Genomic DNA, 13,346 nt, shown 5'->3' with positions numbered 1-13,346 from the left:
AGGAGGTGGAGGCGGTGAGCTGGGGCGGGGGGTGCGGCAGGGAGCTGCCGGTGGGTGCAGAGCTCCAGCCCCGGAGCACCCCCGGAGTCAGCGCCTATGTCAGTGTGTACCCTAAAGCCCATGAGCAGCCCTATAATAATAAACCAAGATGATCAACCCAGTCTGCATAGCCAGAACAGCAGGACCTAGAGAAAACACTTAAGAGTATCATCGGCATCCACCTGACTATATGGGAGTGTGCTGTACATCCTCACGCTCCATTCAGCTTTCACAGAATAGCTATAACGTTAACACTTACCATAGTCGGTATCATCTGCTGCCCACTGCTGGGTGGGCCAGAAATATGGTGTCTGCAGAAAGAAGCCAAAAACAAAACCTCAGTTTTCATGTAGCCACCATCAGCTGCATCTGGCTCTTTAAAATCATTACATTGGTTGGTATCATATTGGCGACGTTGTTTTTTTGTGTAAACAGAAGGAGGAGGGAGTCACCTGCTTTGCAAATATGCTACAAAAAGAAGCTGATCATTCCCCATACTTCTACCATTTAAGGGGCTGAATCAACACACACACAAAATATCCATCTTCTTCGCTCAGCATAAGCAGTTAGGAGGATAAAACAAGGCTATTTTTGTTGTTGTTATTAAATCAGGTTTAATGGAGTGTCAATTACATATCCACTTCCTCTGCTTTGACAATCAGTTATGGTTAACAAGGTGAGACTTTCAAAACCATGCAAGCTTTCAGAACATCAAAGTGCATGCTTATGTCTTACTTTGCAATGTTCTCCTTGATATTGTCAAGATGTTGGAGCTTGGATTGGGGAACATGAAGGGAACCAGACAACTGGTATTAATAACCTCATTTGAAAACTATATGATAGTGCCCTAATCTCTCATTGTATGTGGAGGCAAGTCCAACCATGAACCTAATTGCTTATCACATCCTGTTTCTACAGTGTATTCTAGTTGCTCATCATACTGTCTCCTGAAATTGTTCCAGTGATTTCATTTGCTAGTGTACAAGCTGCCAGGGAAAATACATTCAGAAGGAACCACTGGCGTTTCGAAGCTACAAGGAAAAATCATTTAATTATACCGAAGCACAGAAGCCTCCGTTTCTAAGCCAAGATGCAGGGTACATTATGTCCAGCCAGCGTTCTCTGTCTAAGATATGACTTGCCTGAAATCTGTAGAGGCTGCTATCTGTTTTGAGGGTGAGGTTTTTCGGCTCCTGCAGAGGGTAGATGTATCCATACTTGACAATTAGATTCCCCAAGTTTAGTGCCTCTAAAAAAAGAGAAGTCAGATATATTGATGATACAAAGAGACTGCAGCAAATTTCAGAAGCAACCCACTACCCAGGAGAGAAGAATGTAGGTTGCATCTAACAACGAATTATAGTTTCACGATTCAAAGCTATAAAAGCATTAGATGGTTACGCTCCTACCTTCCTCAACGATTTTCAGATGCTGGATAATCCACTGCAGTATATCACTACCTGCAAGGCAAAGAAAATACCAGACACTATAAATCAGAAGTGGTGTGCAGCCCACAGAGTCCTGCACTACAGTCATCATCTCCAGTATGGAGATGGAGGCTGTGAAGACTATAGGTCCTAGCATGCCAAGCCCTATCTTAACCCAGGCAACTGGCACATATTAAAAATTAAGGCAACTGCACTGCATTCCCATTTATTCAAAGCAGGTGTGACCCACAGGCTTCTGGCTAATTGCCAGTCCAGCTCTTGGTCGGGTGGTAAATGTACAGTCAAACACAGGCAGTAAAATGGGATCCTGCAGACTACAGCAGGCCCTTCTCAGTTATCACACTGTCCCTTGATGATCGTACTTGATCTGATGTTTTCCCCTTGTCAAACAGATTTCACCCATTGGTCTTCTCAGCATTTCCTGTGTCACTCAACTAACTTGGAAGGACTTCACAGCTAACTGGAGAGCAGACCACACTCTGAAATGATGTGAGCACAGCGCCACTGGAAAGTAAATTTACCATGCTTGGGGCAGCGGGGGAGACTAGTGCAGAGGAGCCCAATGACTGTAGCTCCTACAGCCCCCACAGAGATGGAAACCCATGAAGCCACCAAAGAGGGGCTGCTGCTGCAAGTCAGGGGCACCGGAATAGGGGGGGCCAGAGGGCCATGGCCCCCACTTTTAATTGTCCCTAAGGACAAATGATGTGGGAAAAGGGGGTGGGGTCTTAGGGAGAAGAGGCTGTGCGGGAACCGGGTCTCGGGGGAAGGGGCGGGGCAGGGGCTGGGGCCACAGTTCAGGTACCGGTGGGCCCCCCCCCCACTGTTAGGAACCTTCTGCCACCCCTGCTGCAAGTGGGGTAAGAGTCACCCCTCTGAAGAGAGATGATGCCAGGCCTACGCACTATTAAGCCCTCAAAGTAGAGATTTAGTGGGACTTCAGCGATCCATAGGCCTCTTGTGCTGGTTCTCTGAATAGGGTGAATTTCACCCAAGGGAGTGCATGCCACAGAAGCAAAATACCCACATCCTTCTGTAGGTCTAGCCTTGTCTGCTCATGTATGCAGAGAGGAACATGAGGCCCCTAATCTCCCTGTGGCGTAATTGCTCCATGTGTACATGACCGATAATAATACACACCTGTTTCCTTCATTCATGGAGCGGTGAAATTCACCTCAGTGCAGAAGGCCAACAAAAGGCAAGCACAGTAAAGTCCCACTTAAACCCTAAATGGTGCATTATGACAGGGTGTACCAGGCCTCCTCTAGCCTGACACACCCACCCAACGGAAGAACGTCACTTGGGAAAGAGGGGCAGTGAGTTTAGTCCTCCAAGCACTGCCTAGAGATGCCATACAGGCTCTAGTACCAGCAGAACCAACAAGACTTGATCCCCTCCCCAGTGGCTAGACGGGAGAGACAGAAGCAGCAGCCAATCAGGATCCATCAGGCGAGATAAGAAGGCTTGCCTGCTTCTTCACGGGGTGGGTGTTGGTTGAATTTGGGGCAGAAGAGGAGCTCTCTGGTTCTAACCCAAAGCTCCCAGGCCTGGGTCAGGGCCTAGCAATCCGACTGCACCTTCAGCTGAAGCGTGCAATGAACTGTTTATTTTTTGTTGTGGAGTTGAATTGCCTGGGGGGTCATTTTCAGTTGAGTTTCAATTCACTGCTAGACTAGCAAGGGGCTTGCTGTTTGGGGAGGCCTTGCTCCTAGACAGCTTTGACGTGCACAGGCCATGTTTGGGCTGAAGTGGGACTTGACAGAGGGGATGAATTTCAGCCTAACGGCTGCGAAGTACTTTGAGATCCTGAGATAGAAGCACAATGGAAGGGCAAAGTATTATCACTACTTAGATTGTAAGCTCTCTGGGGCTGGGGCTGTCTCTTTTGGGGGCCTGTCCAGGACTAGAGCTGCTAGGCGCTATGGCAACACAAATAACAAATAATAGTAATTGCCCCTTACGTGAGGCACCCAGCCAGTCTCGGCACAGGGTATTTTTAAACATCTTCTAGCTGCTGCTATTGTGCCTTTAGAGATCTCCAAAAGCCTCCATTTTAAAATTCATATTTCTGCTGGTTTTTAATGACTATCTTTCTGCCATAACCAAACAAAATCTTTTATAAAGACCAACAATTTTCAGCGTAGCTAGTGAGACTCCACATCAAAACCCAACATAATTGGAAATGTGAAGTGGATGTGTTCTTTGTAAAGGTGAACTCATAGGGAACATTGTATTGCCAGCATGAAAAGGAAGGGAATGCTCATCCGGAATCACACAACTCAATTAGAATCCTTAGTCGCAAATTAAATTGAAACATAAAGAAACAATTCAGGTTTCAAAGGCTGGAAATGTATAACTCAGTGATATAAAAAGCATCCATGAATCCAAGTTGAAAGGGGATTTATCGTTTGAATAGAAATACATTCAGTAGGCAGGGAGGTAGAAGGCTTGGGGAATTGGTAATGGGGAAGAGTAGAGCTGGTTAAAAAATGTTTTTCTACAGGAAGTTCTGGGGAACAAAAATCTGTTTTTGCAAAATTTTCCATGAGAATTTTTGATTTTCAAAAACAACATTTTCACTGAAAATGGTTTTAAAAAACTAAAAATGTTTTCAGTTTTTTAAAACCATTTTTGTTAACAAAAATAACTGTTTTTTTATTTAAATGTTTGGGTTTTAAAAACCAGAAGCCAGAAGTTTTTCCTGAAAACTGAACCAAAAAATGAAAATGTTAAAAACTGTAAGGTTTTGGTTATCAAAATATTTTCAGTTTCCATTTTTTAGACAAAATTTTAAAAAAAATGAAAAATTTCAGCCAAAATTAAAATTTATATTTTTCACTTTGGTCAAAAAGCTATTTTTGTCAACAATATATTTTGATCAAAAAATATCAACCAGGACTAATACAGAGCCCCTCATTTTTAGGTCGGCATAGGTTCAAATCTAAGAATTGTTACCATCTGCTGGCTATGTGACATGAGTTTTGTGGGCCTCTGTCCAGACATCTCCATCACAAAAAACGCCATCTGAACTGACACTAAATGGCCAGTCCTATGCAAAACCAAGTCTGGAATGGGTCATGGAAACGGAACTACCCTCTCATAGCATCAGATGACAATATCAGCACCACTTCTCTCTTATCATGATGGGCAGGGAGTGGTAGTGATGGACTTTGAAGGGGACCCAGCTCAGTCATCCTGGGCCAGAAGGCTGGTGGCTGTAACAGGGACCTCAAAGGTGCGGGGTGTTAAGGAAAGAAATGGGGGGGAGGGATCTTCCAAGAAGAATCCCTCCTCCCTAGAAGAAAATGTGCCCAAAAGAGCTGTTCTTTGGAAACCATGGTTTTCCTATTAAGGAAGTTGGTGATGAGGTGGTTGTAGGGGCATGTGATGGGTCAGGGTGGCTGTGTTAGGTATTTTGGTTTTAAACCCTCACCCCTGCACAGAGGGGCCACATGAGGTCTGGGAATCATTTAAACCCCAGTGATCTGGCTTACATGGGAGGTAAGCGATGCATAGGTCTTGTGCGCATTTTCCACACAGGGGTGCATTTCTCCCATGGGAATTCCCTAGCGTATGCAATGCATGTGCTTTCCTGTCACCTGCTCTCATGGAATTGGCAAAGGTGTGGCCAAACGATGTCACTGGGGGGCAGGAGTAGGCCTGCAGCCCTAGAAAGAGTGTCTGGGATAAAAAGGGTTCAATGATGAAAGAAAGACAACTGTCACTCGGCAACAGCCTGTCTTAAAAGATAAACCCAAATGCACAGAGCACAGTTCTGCTGTTGCTGCTTTAGAAGGCCACCTCTGTTAAATAACTGATCTTTGCTAGCCCCTTGAGTCGTTTCACTGGTTACCTGCTTTTGCAAATAGTACCAAGTGCTTTCTCTTTCAAAATTCCCTTTGAAATAAATTCTGTCATTGAGTTCAATGGGTGTTAGAACCTAGCTTCTCTGTCAAGAGTGGTCAATAAGACATATCAGAGGGAAGCCAAGTTCCATGTACTGAAATGTACTTCAGCTTTCAAAGGCCTCTCAAGGTGATATGGCCTGTATCCGTCAGCCATACATAAAGTCAGCGTCAGCCTCCACTAGCCCTTTCATTATCTTCTGAGGAGCAAACAAAACTCTGAAGCTCTCGCCATTTAAACAAGGCCAGGCTAAATCGCATGCGGTCCCTGATCAATTACTAGCCTCTCTCTTCAAATGTCACCTACAGCTGCGGATTGAAATGTTGACCTTTCCTGACATTATACTGATTACTTAGCCTTGTACGAGGAGCCTGGAGCTTTTATCCCACTGACTGCTTCCTTAAATAGATCAAATTAAAAGATTATTCTGTCACTCCTACCTAGAGAGCTCTGTTTGTAAGTGCTCTCCCTAAAAGACACAAATTAAACATGGGTGACTATCTGCCTTTTGCAAAGAAATTCTGGAACTTTTTAGGGATTTGGCATGCATCTACGTAGTTTCCTGAACATGAAGAGCCAAGTTCTCTGCATTGCCTGCAGTGGAGTTGTGCCCATTTACACCACACACTCTAGTAATAGTGCTATTGGAAGATGTAGGGCTATATATATGCTATATATCTCTTCACTGACTTTGTGCTACACCTGTTTAAGCAAACAGAGGGTCTGCCCCATAGTGTGTAGAAGGATAGAAGACACGTCTGAGAATAAGATTGATGGCCAGGACCTCCCAAGTTCTGCCAGCTATTCCCTGCCCTGACACCAATTCCCATTGTGCCCTTGAGCAAGTTACTTAACCTATCTACCTCAGTTTCCCCATCCAGAAAATGGAGAAAGCAATATTCCCCTACAGATCTTCAGTGCCAAATCCTCCTCTCAGTTATCCCTGTGCAGCCCCAGGGCATCACTGGAGAGAAGGATTTGGCCGAGAAGAACTGCAGGACTTTCTGCAGTCCTGGGTTCCCAAGGACTGCAGAAAAGGCAAAGCGAGAGCAGAATTTGGTACAAGGTGTGCAAAGCAGTGAGTATTTATAGTGTAATATTCTTCTGATGGTTTCTAGGAGAGGGAAGTAAAGGTGTTGATAGTGTATTTCCAGCGTGTTCGTAGCTGACGGTAATGACAAACTTGGCACATCAAAGCACAGCTACCTGTCTGTTTCTTCTTCAACCTATTCAAATGAGGAAAAGCTGTAATTTAGAGGCACCGAAGTGGGTTGAATATTTTGCTCCTCTCCAGTGAATTCAAGAAAAATGATTATTACCAGAAAATGCTCAAAGGGGAGATTAATTGGTTGCTATTCATTTCTAAAACTCCATATTACAGTCTTGTATCGCTCTGCCCATTTTAATTCTTTCTGGAAATGTATATCCAGATGTGATGGGGCACATTCTCATCGCCTGTTAGATGTGGAGTTAAGAGCCAGTGAGTGCACCTATGACTGACTGATGGCCTCCTGCCCACTGGGGGGTGGAAGTAGGTAAGGATCATTAGGTACCTGGGCTTCACAAGGAACTGGAGGGAACTCAGTAGGGAGGAGACTGCAGAGGGGACAGGATTCTCCTGTGGAGAGAAACCCCCAGAGAGCAGGTCAGGCTCCTGTCAGAAGGGAGCCCTGAGGTAGGGTCAGTAAAAGCACTTCAGTGGAAGCTGAGAGGTGGAAGGATGGTTCTTCCAACAGAGAAAGGAGGAGCTAGGCGGACCTGGGGAGAATCCAGAGGCCTGGGAACCAATGAGAGGCTGCGTTAGGCACAAGCTGTAGGAAAGCAACATGGGGGAGGTCAGAGGAAGGAAGTGGCCCAGGGAAACAGCAGCAAGTCTGAAGAAGCCGACCTGCCTGCTCAATACAGGGTTCCTGGGCCAGATCCCAGAGTAGGGAGTGGGCCTGGGTTCCCCCACCAGTCCCTCAAGAAGGATCATGCAAGCCCACTGGAAGCAATACTGAGCTCGGGGTGAGGCTGATGACTGACCCCAAAGGATGGGATGGAGGCTCTTTTGTATTGGGATGTCTTGTGAACTTTCAGTTGGACCTTCTTGTTACCCTGGAAGGGGACTGAACTTAGTGACTTGACCAGAGAGCTGCAGGAGACAGACGGCCTGCAAGAGATGCCAGGGACAAGGACCCCTTGCAGCATTATACCCTGACACAAGGGGACGCGACAGGTGGAGAGCACATGACCTTACGCCATAGCTATTGAAGATCTCTCCGAAGTAGGTACGTAACAAGGGTGGAGAAGGGAGCAGCTCTTCAGTTCTGACACAGTGTGACTTGTCAAGGCCATATAAGCAGTCATTTGTTCTTAACTAGGAATGACCTTCCTCTCTGCTGCTTTAAGGGCTGGGGTGAACTCCTGTGCCCATTTAAGTCAATGGGAGTTTTGCCATTGACTCAGTGGAGCCAGGATTTCAGCCCAGATTCCCAAAGATGGGTGCATGAAACAACAGGCCTATATTTGCAGACACTTCTCGTAAGTGGGCAAAATGTCTGATGTGCATGCAGAAATAACGTATTTGTACAGGCACATGGCCCATTTTAGGCTCCTATCTGGCACACACTGCCTTGTCTATCCTAGAGGTTTAGAACATTCGTTAGAATGTATTAGTAATACACTTTTAAACCAGCATGGCTAAGGAGTTTCTGCCCAGCCTACTCAGAGTTAATCCCCTCTCAGGGGGTTAATTGTATATTAAATGCTCATTTGCGCTGCACTTGTTTGACAGAATTCTCAGCACTCTTTACACCGACAGATCCAGCCTGTAACAAAGGAACAATATTCCTCCCCAGTGATGGTAAATGGAGAAAGGGTCTTGATTTTTATCCCTAACAAACAGTGGCCTCATGCTGGATGATGAATAGTTGTGTAAACAAAAGCTAACCAAGAATTTTAAAGAGCCTGTCTAAAAGCTCCTTCCCCTCTCAACTGACCAGCCTGTAGTCGCCTCTCTCATTTGATGGCATCATTTCACTAGTTCTCCAATCATCCATAGAGTCTCCTGGGTGGACAAAACCTGTCTTTCCGGTGTAAACAACATGCAGATTTTTTATTATTAACAAAACTCTCTCAAGTCTTCTGTATGCATCCCAGAGTGATAAAATAAAGGGGGGGAGGGTGAAGGGTACAAGCCCATTTTTTTCCCTTTTTTGCCTGAAACCACCAGCATACACGACAGGAGCATAGCCACGGGTGGGCCTGGGTGGGCCATGGCCCACCCACTTACCATCCAGGCCCACCCGAATTGCACCCAGACCATCTCCCCGGTGGGAGCGCCGGGCTGGTGGGTGGAGTGGGGCACGCCCCAGTGCCCGGACCCCGCTCCCTGCGCCCAGATCCTGCTCCCTGGCGGGAGTGCTGGGCGGGCGGAACGGGGAAAGCCCTACCGCCCGGACCCGCTCACCTGCGGGAGCGCCAGGTGGGCGGGCAGAGCGGGGCAAGCCCCTGCGCCCCAACCCCATTTCCATGGCAGGGGCGCACAGGGACTGCAGTCAGAAGGGGTGGGAGGGACCCCCACTTGTCCTGGCCCAGGCCCCACAAAACCATAATCCCCGTAAGTGGAGGTGTCCCCCCGTCATTGCCTGCCCACCCAAAAGTGGGGCCCACCCAATTTTCCTAGCCTAGCTACGCCACTGATACACGGTGATGGGAGCCATATAAATGCTTGTAAATAGAATAATAGTAAGAGAAGCCAGTTTTTGGTTTATTACCATTTGTATGAAGAAACAGGCTCTTCTCCAGAGGCTCAGAAAAATAGCAGGGTAGTGCCATTGGCATCTTACCTGTCATCGCATGTGGGATATTTGTGATCATCACCCTCTGAGTGTGCATTTTGATGCCAGTGTCTGGATTCTGCATCTCCATGAGGAGGGCTTCGATCTGCAAAGCATGATGGGTATAAGCAGTTTTGTGAGAACGAAGAGGAGGGCAAAACAACAGCACAGCCTGACCTGGTCCATTTTGTAAAGGCAACTAATCCAGACTAGCACAAAGAGAGAGAATTAAGGGGCTGGGCTCACACACACCCCATCCCCTCCCTCTTTCATAGAAGCTGCTTATGTGAATATGCTACTTGTACAGGCACGCTAGCCCCAGTGGGGAATCCCGCCTCAAAGTGCCATCTTGCAACCATTCCCTGCTAGGCTACCCCATAGGAGAGGCACACGCCTGTGATTAGCTTACCTGGCCACTGGATGTGGCTGTTCCACACGAATTCGGCTAAGAGAGAATTCAGCTTGGCTTTTTCAGGAGAGATATTGACCAAGGACAAACTACAAACATTGGTTCCTTTTTGTTCTGCTAGCAATTTGCTGGGGCATCAAGAGAACTGTTGCAATACCAGTGGGGGTGAATAATAACCAGGCAGCTAGCTCCATTGCATACCTATCTCCTTTTGCTTAAAGACTAACTTGAAAGTGCATCACTCACGGGGTGAATTAGCAAAGGTGTCCACACAGACTGGGTGAAAGCCAAACCCAAGACTGTCTGTTTCAGGGCCTGCAGAGAATAGCTGGGGTGGATTTTTAAAATACAACAGCAGCAAAAGTACGTTCCACGGCTAACGGGCTGTGCAAAAAGTGCAGGTCAGTTGGAGCCTGACGTCAAAGAGAGCTCAGGGTGGCCAGCACCTCTCAGGCAGCACTCAGCATCCAGCAGGTTAGGAAGATGGCTAAGGCGTCCTCCTTTTCTTGACTACAGAAATAAGGCACAGCTCTGAGCAAAGAGGCAGCTTTGGGGTTCTTCCTCCCTTCTTGTGGGCCACTGAACACCACTCTCCTCTCACAACGGTGAGATCACCAACAACCCCACTGAAGCAAGTGGAGTAACAACAGTGTAAAATGCCTATAAGTGAGGGGAGAAACGGGCCCATCCTGCTGCTATTCTGGAGCTCATAAAGAGAATAGCTCACTCCTGCACTAACACTTAGGCCCAGATCCTCAAGAGTATTTAAGCACTACCTCCCACTGATTTCAATGGGAGCTGAAAACAATGGGAGTTATGTGACTAAACACCCTTAAGGTTCTGGGCCCTCCGGCATGATTTTTAAAGGTAAGTGAGGCACCTAAAGATGCAGATAAGCTCCCAGGTGCCTATCTGCATTTTCAGCCATCCAAATACCTTTGAAATCGTCCTCTCCGCCCTTTTTTAAAGAATACAAAATAACGTTTTATCCCTTTCAAGATTTGATTTCCTGTTAGCTACCAGACTTTGCTCTGAAGGTGGAGGAAGACAGAACAGTTGCTCTGAGGAGAGGAAAGATGGTCCCGTGCTTAGGGCATTAGCCTGTGACTTGGGAGACCTGGATTCAATTCCTTGTTCTGTCCCAGACTTCCTGTGTGGCCTTGGGCGAGTCATTTAGCCCCTCTGTGCTTCTGTTCCCCCCCTGCAAATGGGGATAACAGCACCACTCTACCTCCCAGAGGTGTTGTGAAGAAAAATACACTGAAGATGGTGAGGCCCTCTGACAGTGTAGCAATGGGGGTGTAGAAGTACCGAAGATAGCAGGTGTGCAGAAATCTAAAGGTGCAATGCACAGAAAACAAGACCATGACAGGTAAGTTACAGAGCTGCGAACACCACAGTTCTGACCCCTGCGAGTCCCAGCAGCTTCAGTGGGAGCTGTGCCTTTCAAGACCTGGTCCTTTGAGCCCATGTTCCATTTTGACCTCTCGTGTCTGGAGTGGCTGCACAGGGCTCTCAGCACCTCCCTGCTGGGCCTTTACTAGTCAAGAGCCAATAGTTGGTTCACAAAACCCACTCAGTCTTCTGGTGCAGGATGTTCTCTTTTCCTAATGAGCAAATAGCTCCGGAGACTTGTAGCTTTCCTACCCCTGCTGAGCACCCTCTGGTCCTTTAAGAAATAACATATATCAAAAGAAACAAGCGAGACAAGCTAGGGAGCTACATCGGGTGGTGCCTGCTGATTCGGCTGCAAACTGCGCACTTTGCTGATCAAAACTCAGCAGGTCTTTTCCTCTTCTCCTAAGGGAGCCGGCTGCTTATTAGGGATTCCTAGAGATTAGAAGTTGCCATCAGCACCAGCTTGTCAGCAGGAGCAAGAAGGGCTGTTTAAAATACAATGAGGACATCTGCTTTCTTTTCTGCAGCTTTGTCACATTTTGTAACATGATTTTGCCCAGGAGTGCTCTCTGGATGGTTTTCATTTTGTATATATTGAAGCCACATCTTGGCCTTGGTCCACGGGTGAAGGCTGCCACTGAGATCAATTCACAGCAGGTGAAATTTAGCACAGCGCAAACAGCCAGCACAAAGTATAAGTACAATTGAAGACCCTCGTCAGTCCTATTTTGAGCGGATCAGTGGTTCCTAAGACCTCTGCATAGAGGTGAATTTCATCTCTGGGAAAGCCTCCCTGGTCTGTATTTGGGAGGCCATCAACTGTGAAGAGGAAAAGCAGAATCCTGAACTCAGGACTCGGGGAAGAAGTTATTATTTGTTTTATGATAACACCTAGGAATCCCAGTCCCAGTCCAGGGTCAGGATCCCAAGATGCTAGGCACTCTACAGACAAAGAACAAAGCAAACAGTCCCTGTCCAAAGAGCTTACAGTCTAAGTGCAGGAGGCAGCAAGTGGGAAGCAAGCGGGTGGGAGGAGGAGGTAGTACAGTGAACAGAATTTTGAGTGTCAGCTATTTAATCCTCCAACTCGTTACCTGCTTTGCTTTTTCCCCTTGCTTGGAAATCCTGATAAAGAGAGGCTTCTGCAAGTCAAAGCAGCCTCCAAATGCTAAATGAGCAAGTGTCTCTGGAGCAATCTCCTGCATTGCTGCATATCATGAGTCATCAGCCCAGCCCCATTGACATCTGGCTGCAGCACTCAGTTTTGGTCCTTGGGGGCATCCCCAAATACAAATGATTAAACTCACAATTTCTGCACTCCATCTTCAATACAGTCACTATGTAAAATCCCTTGGCTCAGTGAGGTTTTATAGCTCACTGTTGTGGCTAAGTGGTTGATGCCGTAGCTTATTCAAATGCTTAAGGGCACAACTGCCTTCGTAGGCAGGTTAGTTCTTGTTTCATGACATTGGCCACAGCTTTCATTATGGGGTTGAGGTTTGGGGCTGTTTCGTTTTTACTCATCAGTGGGTTCCAACTATTCCGGGAAATCAAAAAGGGACACAGAAAACAAATGAGTTTGAAGGAGTCTCCCAGGCTATCTGGACCACAGTGTAGGAAACCTCCAAGATAGCTCTGGTGGGCACGAGAAGTCTTCTCCAACATGATCTCCTCTGATTGCTCCTTTTCTTCCATCTGGCATTTGTGTTTCCTTGAGAGGGGCGTGTTTCTACAATAATATAGCATAAAACCCCCCTGCAGATAGCCACAGGAAATAGAGAAGCATGTTCCCCTTATGGAGGCGGAGGTGTTTAATGCTGCTTCAAAATGTAGGTTTGTTTCCTTGCAGAAAAATAGCCTTATTGGAAGGCAATGTATAGAAATGGGATTTTTTGTCCCTGTAGGATTGTCAGTTGTATTTCAAATGCTCACCTCCTGCTTCAACTCTTGTATTGTTTGTATTACAATAACACCTATAGGATTCCACCAAGATCAGGGCTGCATTGAAGTAGTCACTGAACAAACACATAATAAGAGACAGCTCCTGACCTGAAGATCTAAATAGTCAAGACAGGCTTTAAGGGTAGGAGGAGATACAGGGCACAGAGAGGCCAAGATCACACAGCAACTCAGTGGCTGACTGGGAGTGGAACCTAAGTCTACAGACTCCCCGCCCAGTACCCTCGCCACTACACCACACTGCTTGTCCTACCATGGTCAATATAAAACTACAATCTCATCCCTTAACAGTTTTCCCTCCCCACACCCATTCCCTTTCCGTTTTTCAGAAGGGTTTACAGTAGAACCTCAGAGTTACAAACACCA

General features: G+C 46.7%; 1 protein-coding gene across 1 annotated transcript in view; it reads right to left on the bottom strand.

The window, feature by feature from the left end:
* Positions 1-13,346, bottom strand: part of RGS9 (regulator of G protein signaling 9) — a 70,931-nt gene that overhangs the window by 44,324 nt on the left and 13,261 nt on the right. The window contains exons 2-5 of the mRNA XM_024198328.2: positions 9,224-9,320; positions 1,449-1,499; positions 1,182-1,288; positions 299-350 (exon numbers count right to left, since the gene is read on the bottom strand). Of these exons, the coding sequence (XP_024054096.1) occupies positions 299-350; positions 1,182-1,288; positions 1,449-1,499; positions 9,224-9,320 (307 nt within the window). The remainder of the gene's footprint in view (positions 1-298; positions 351-1,181; positions 1,289-1,448; positions 1,500-9,223; positions 9,321-13,346) is intronic.

Source organism: Terrapene carolina, unplaced genomic scaffold (genome assembly GCF_002925995.2).
Source record: "Terrapene carolina triunguis isolate 2854851 unplaced genomic scaffold, T_m_triunguis-2.0 Scaffold192, whole genome shotgun sequence".
Taxonomy (NCBI): Eukaryota; Metazoa; Chordata; order Testudines; family Emydidae; genus Terrapene; species Terrapene triunguis.
This window is presented reverse-complemented; position numbering and strand designations above follow the sequence as displayed.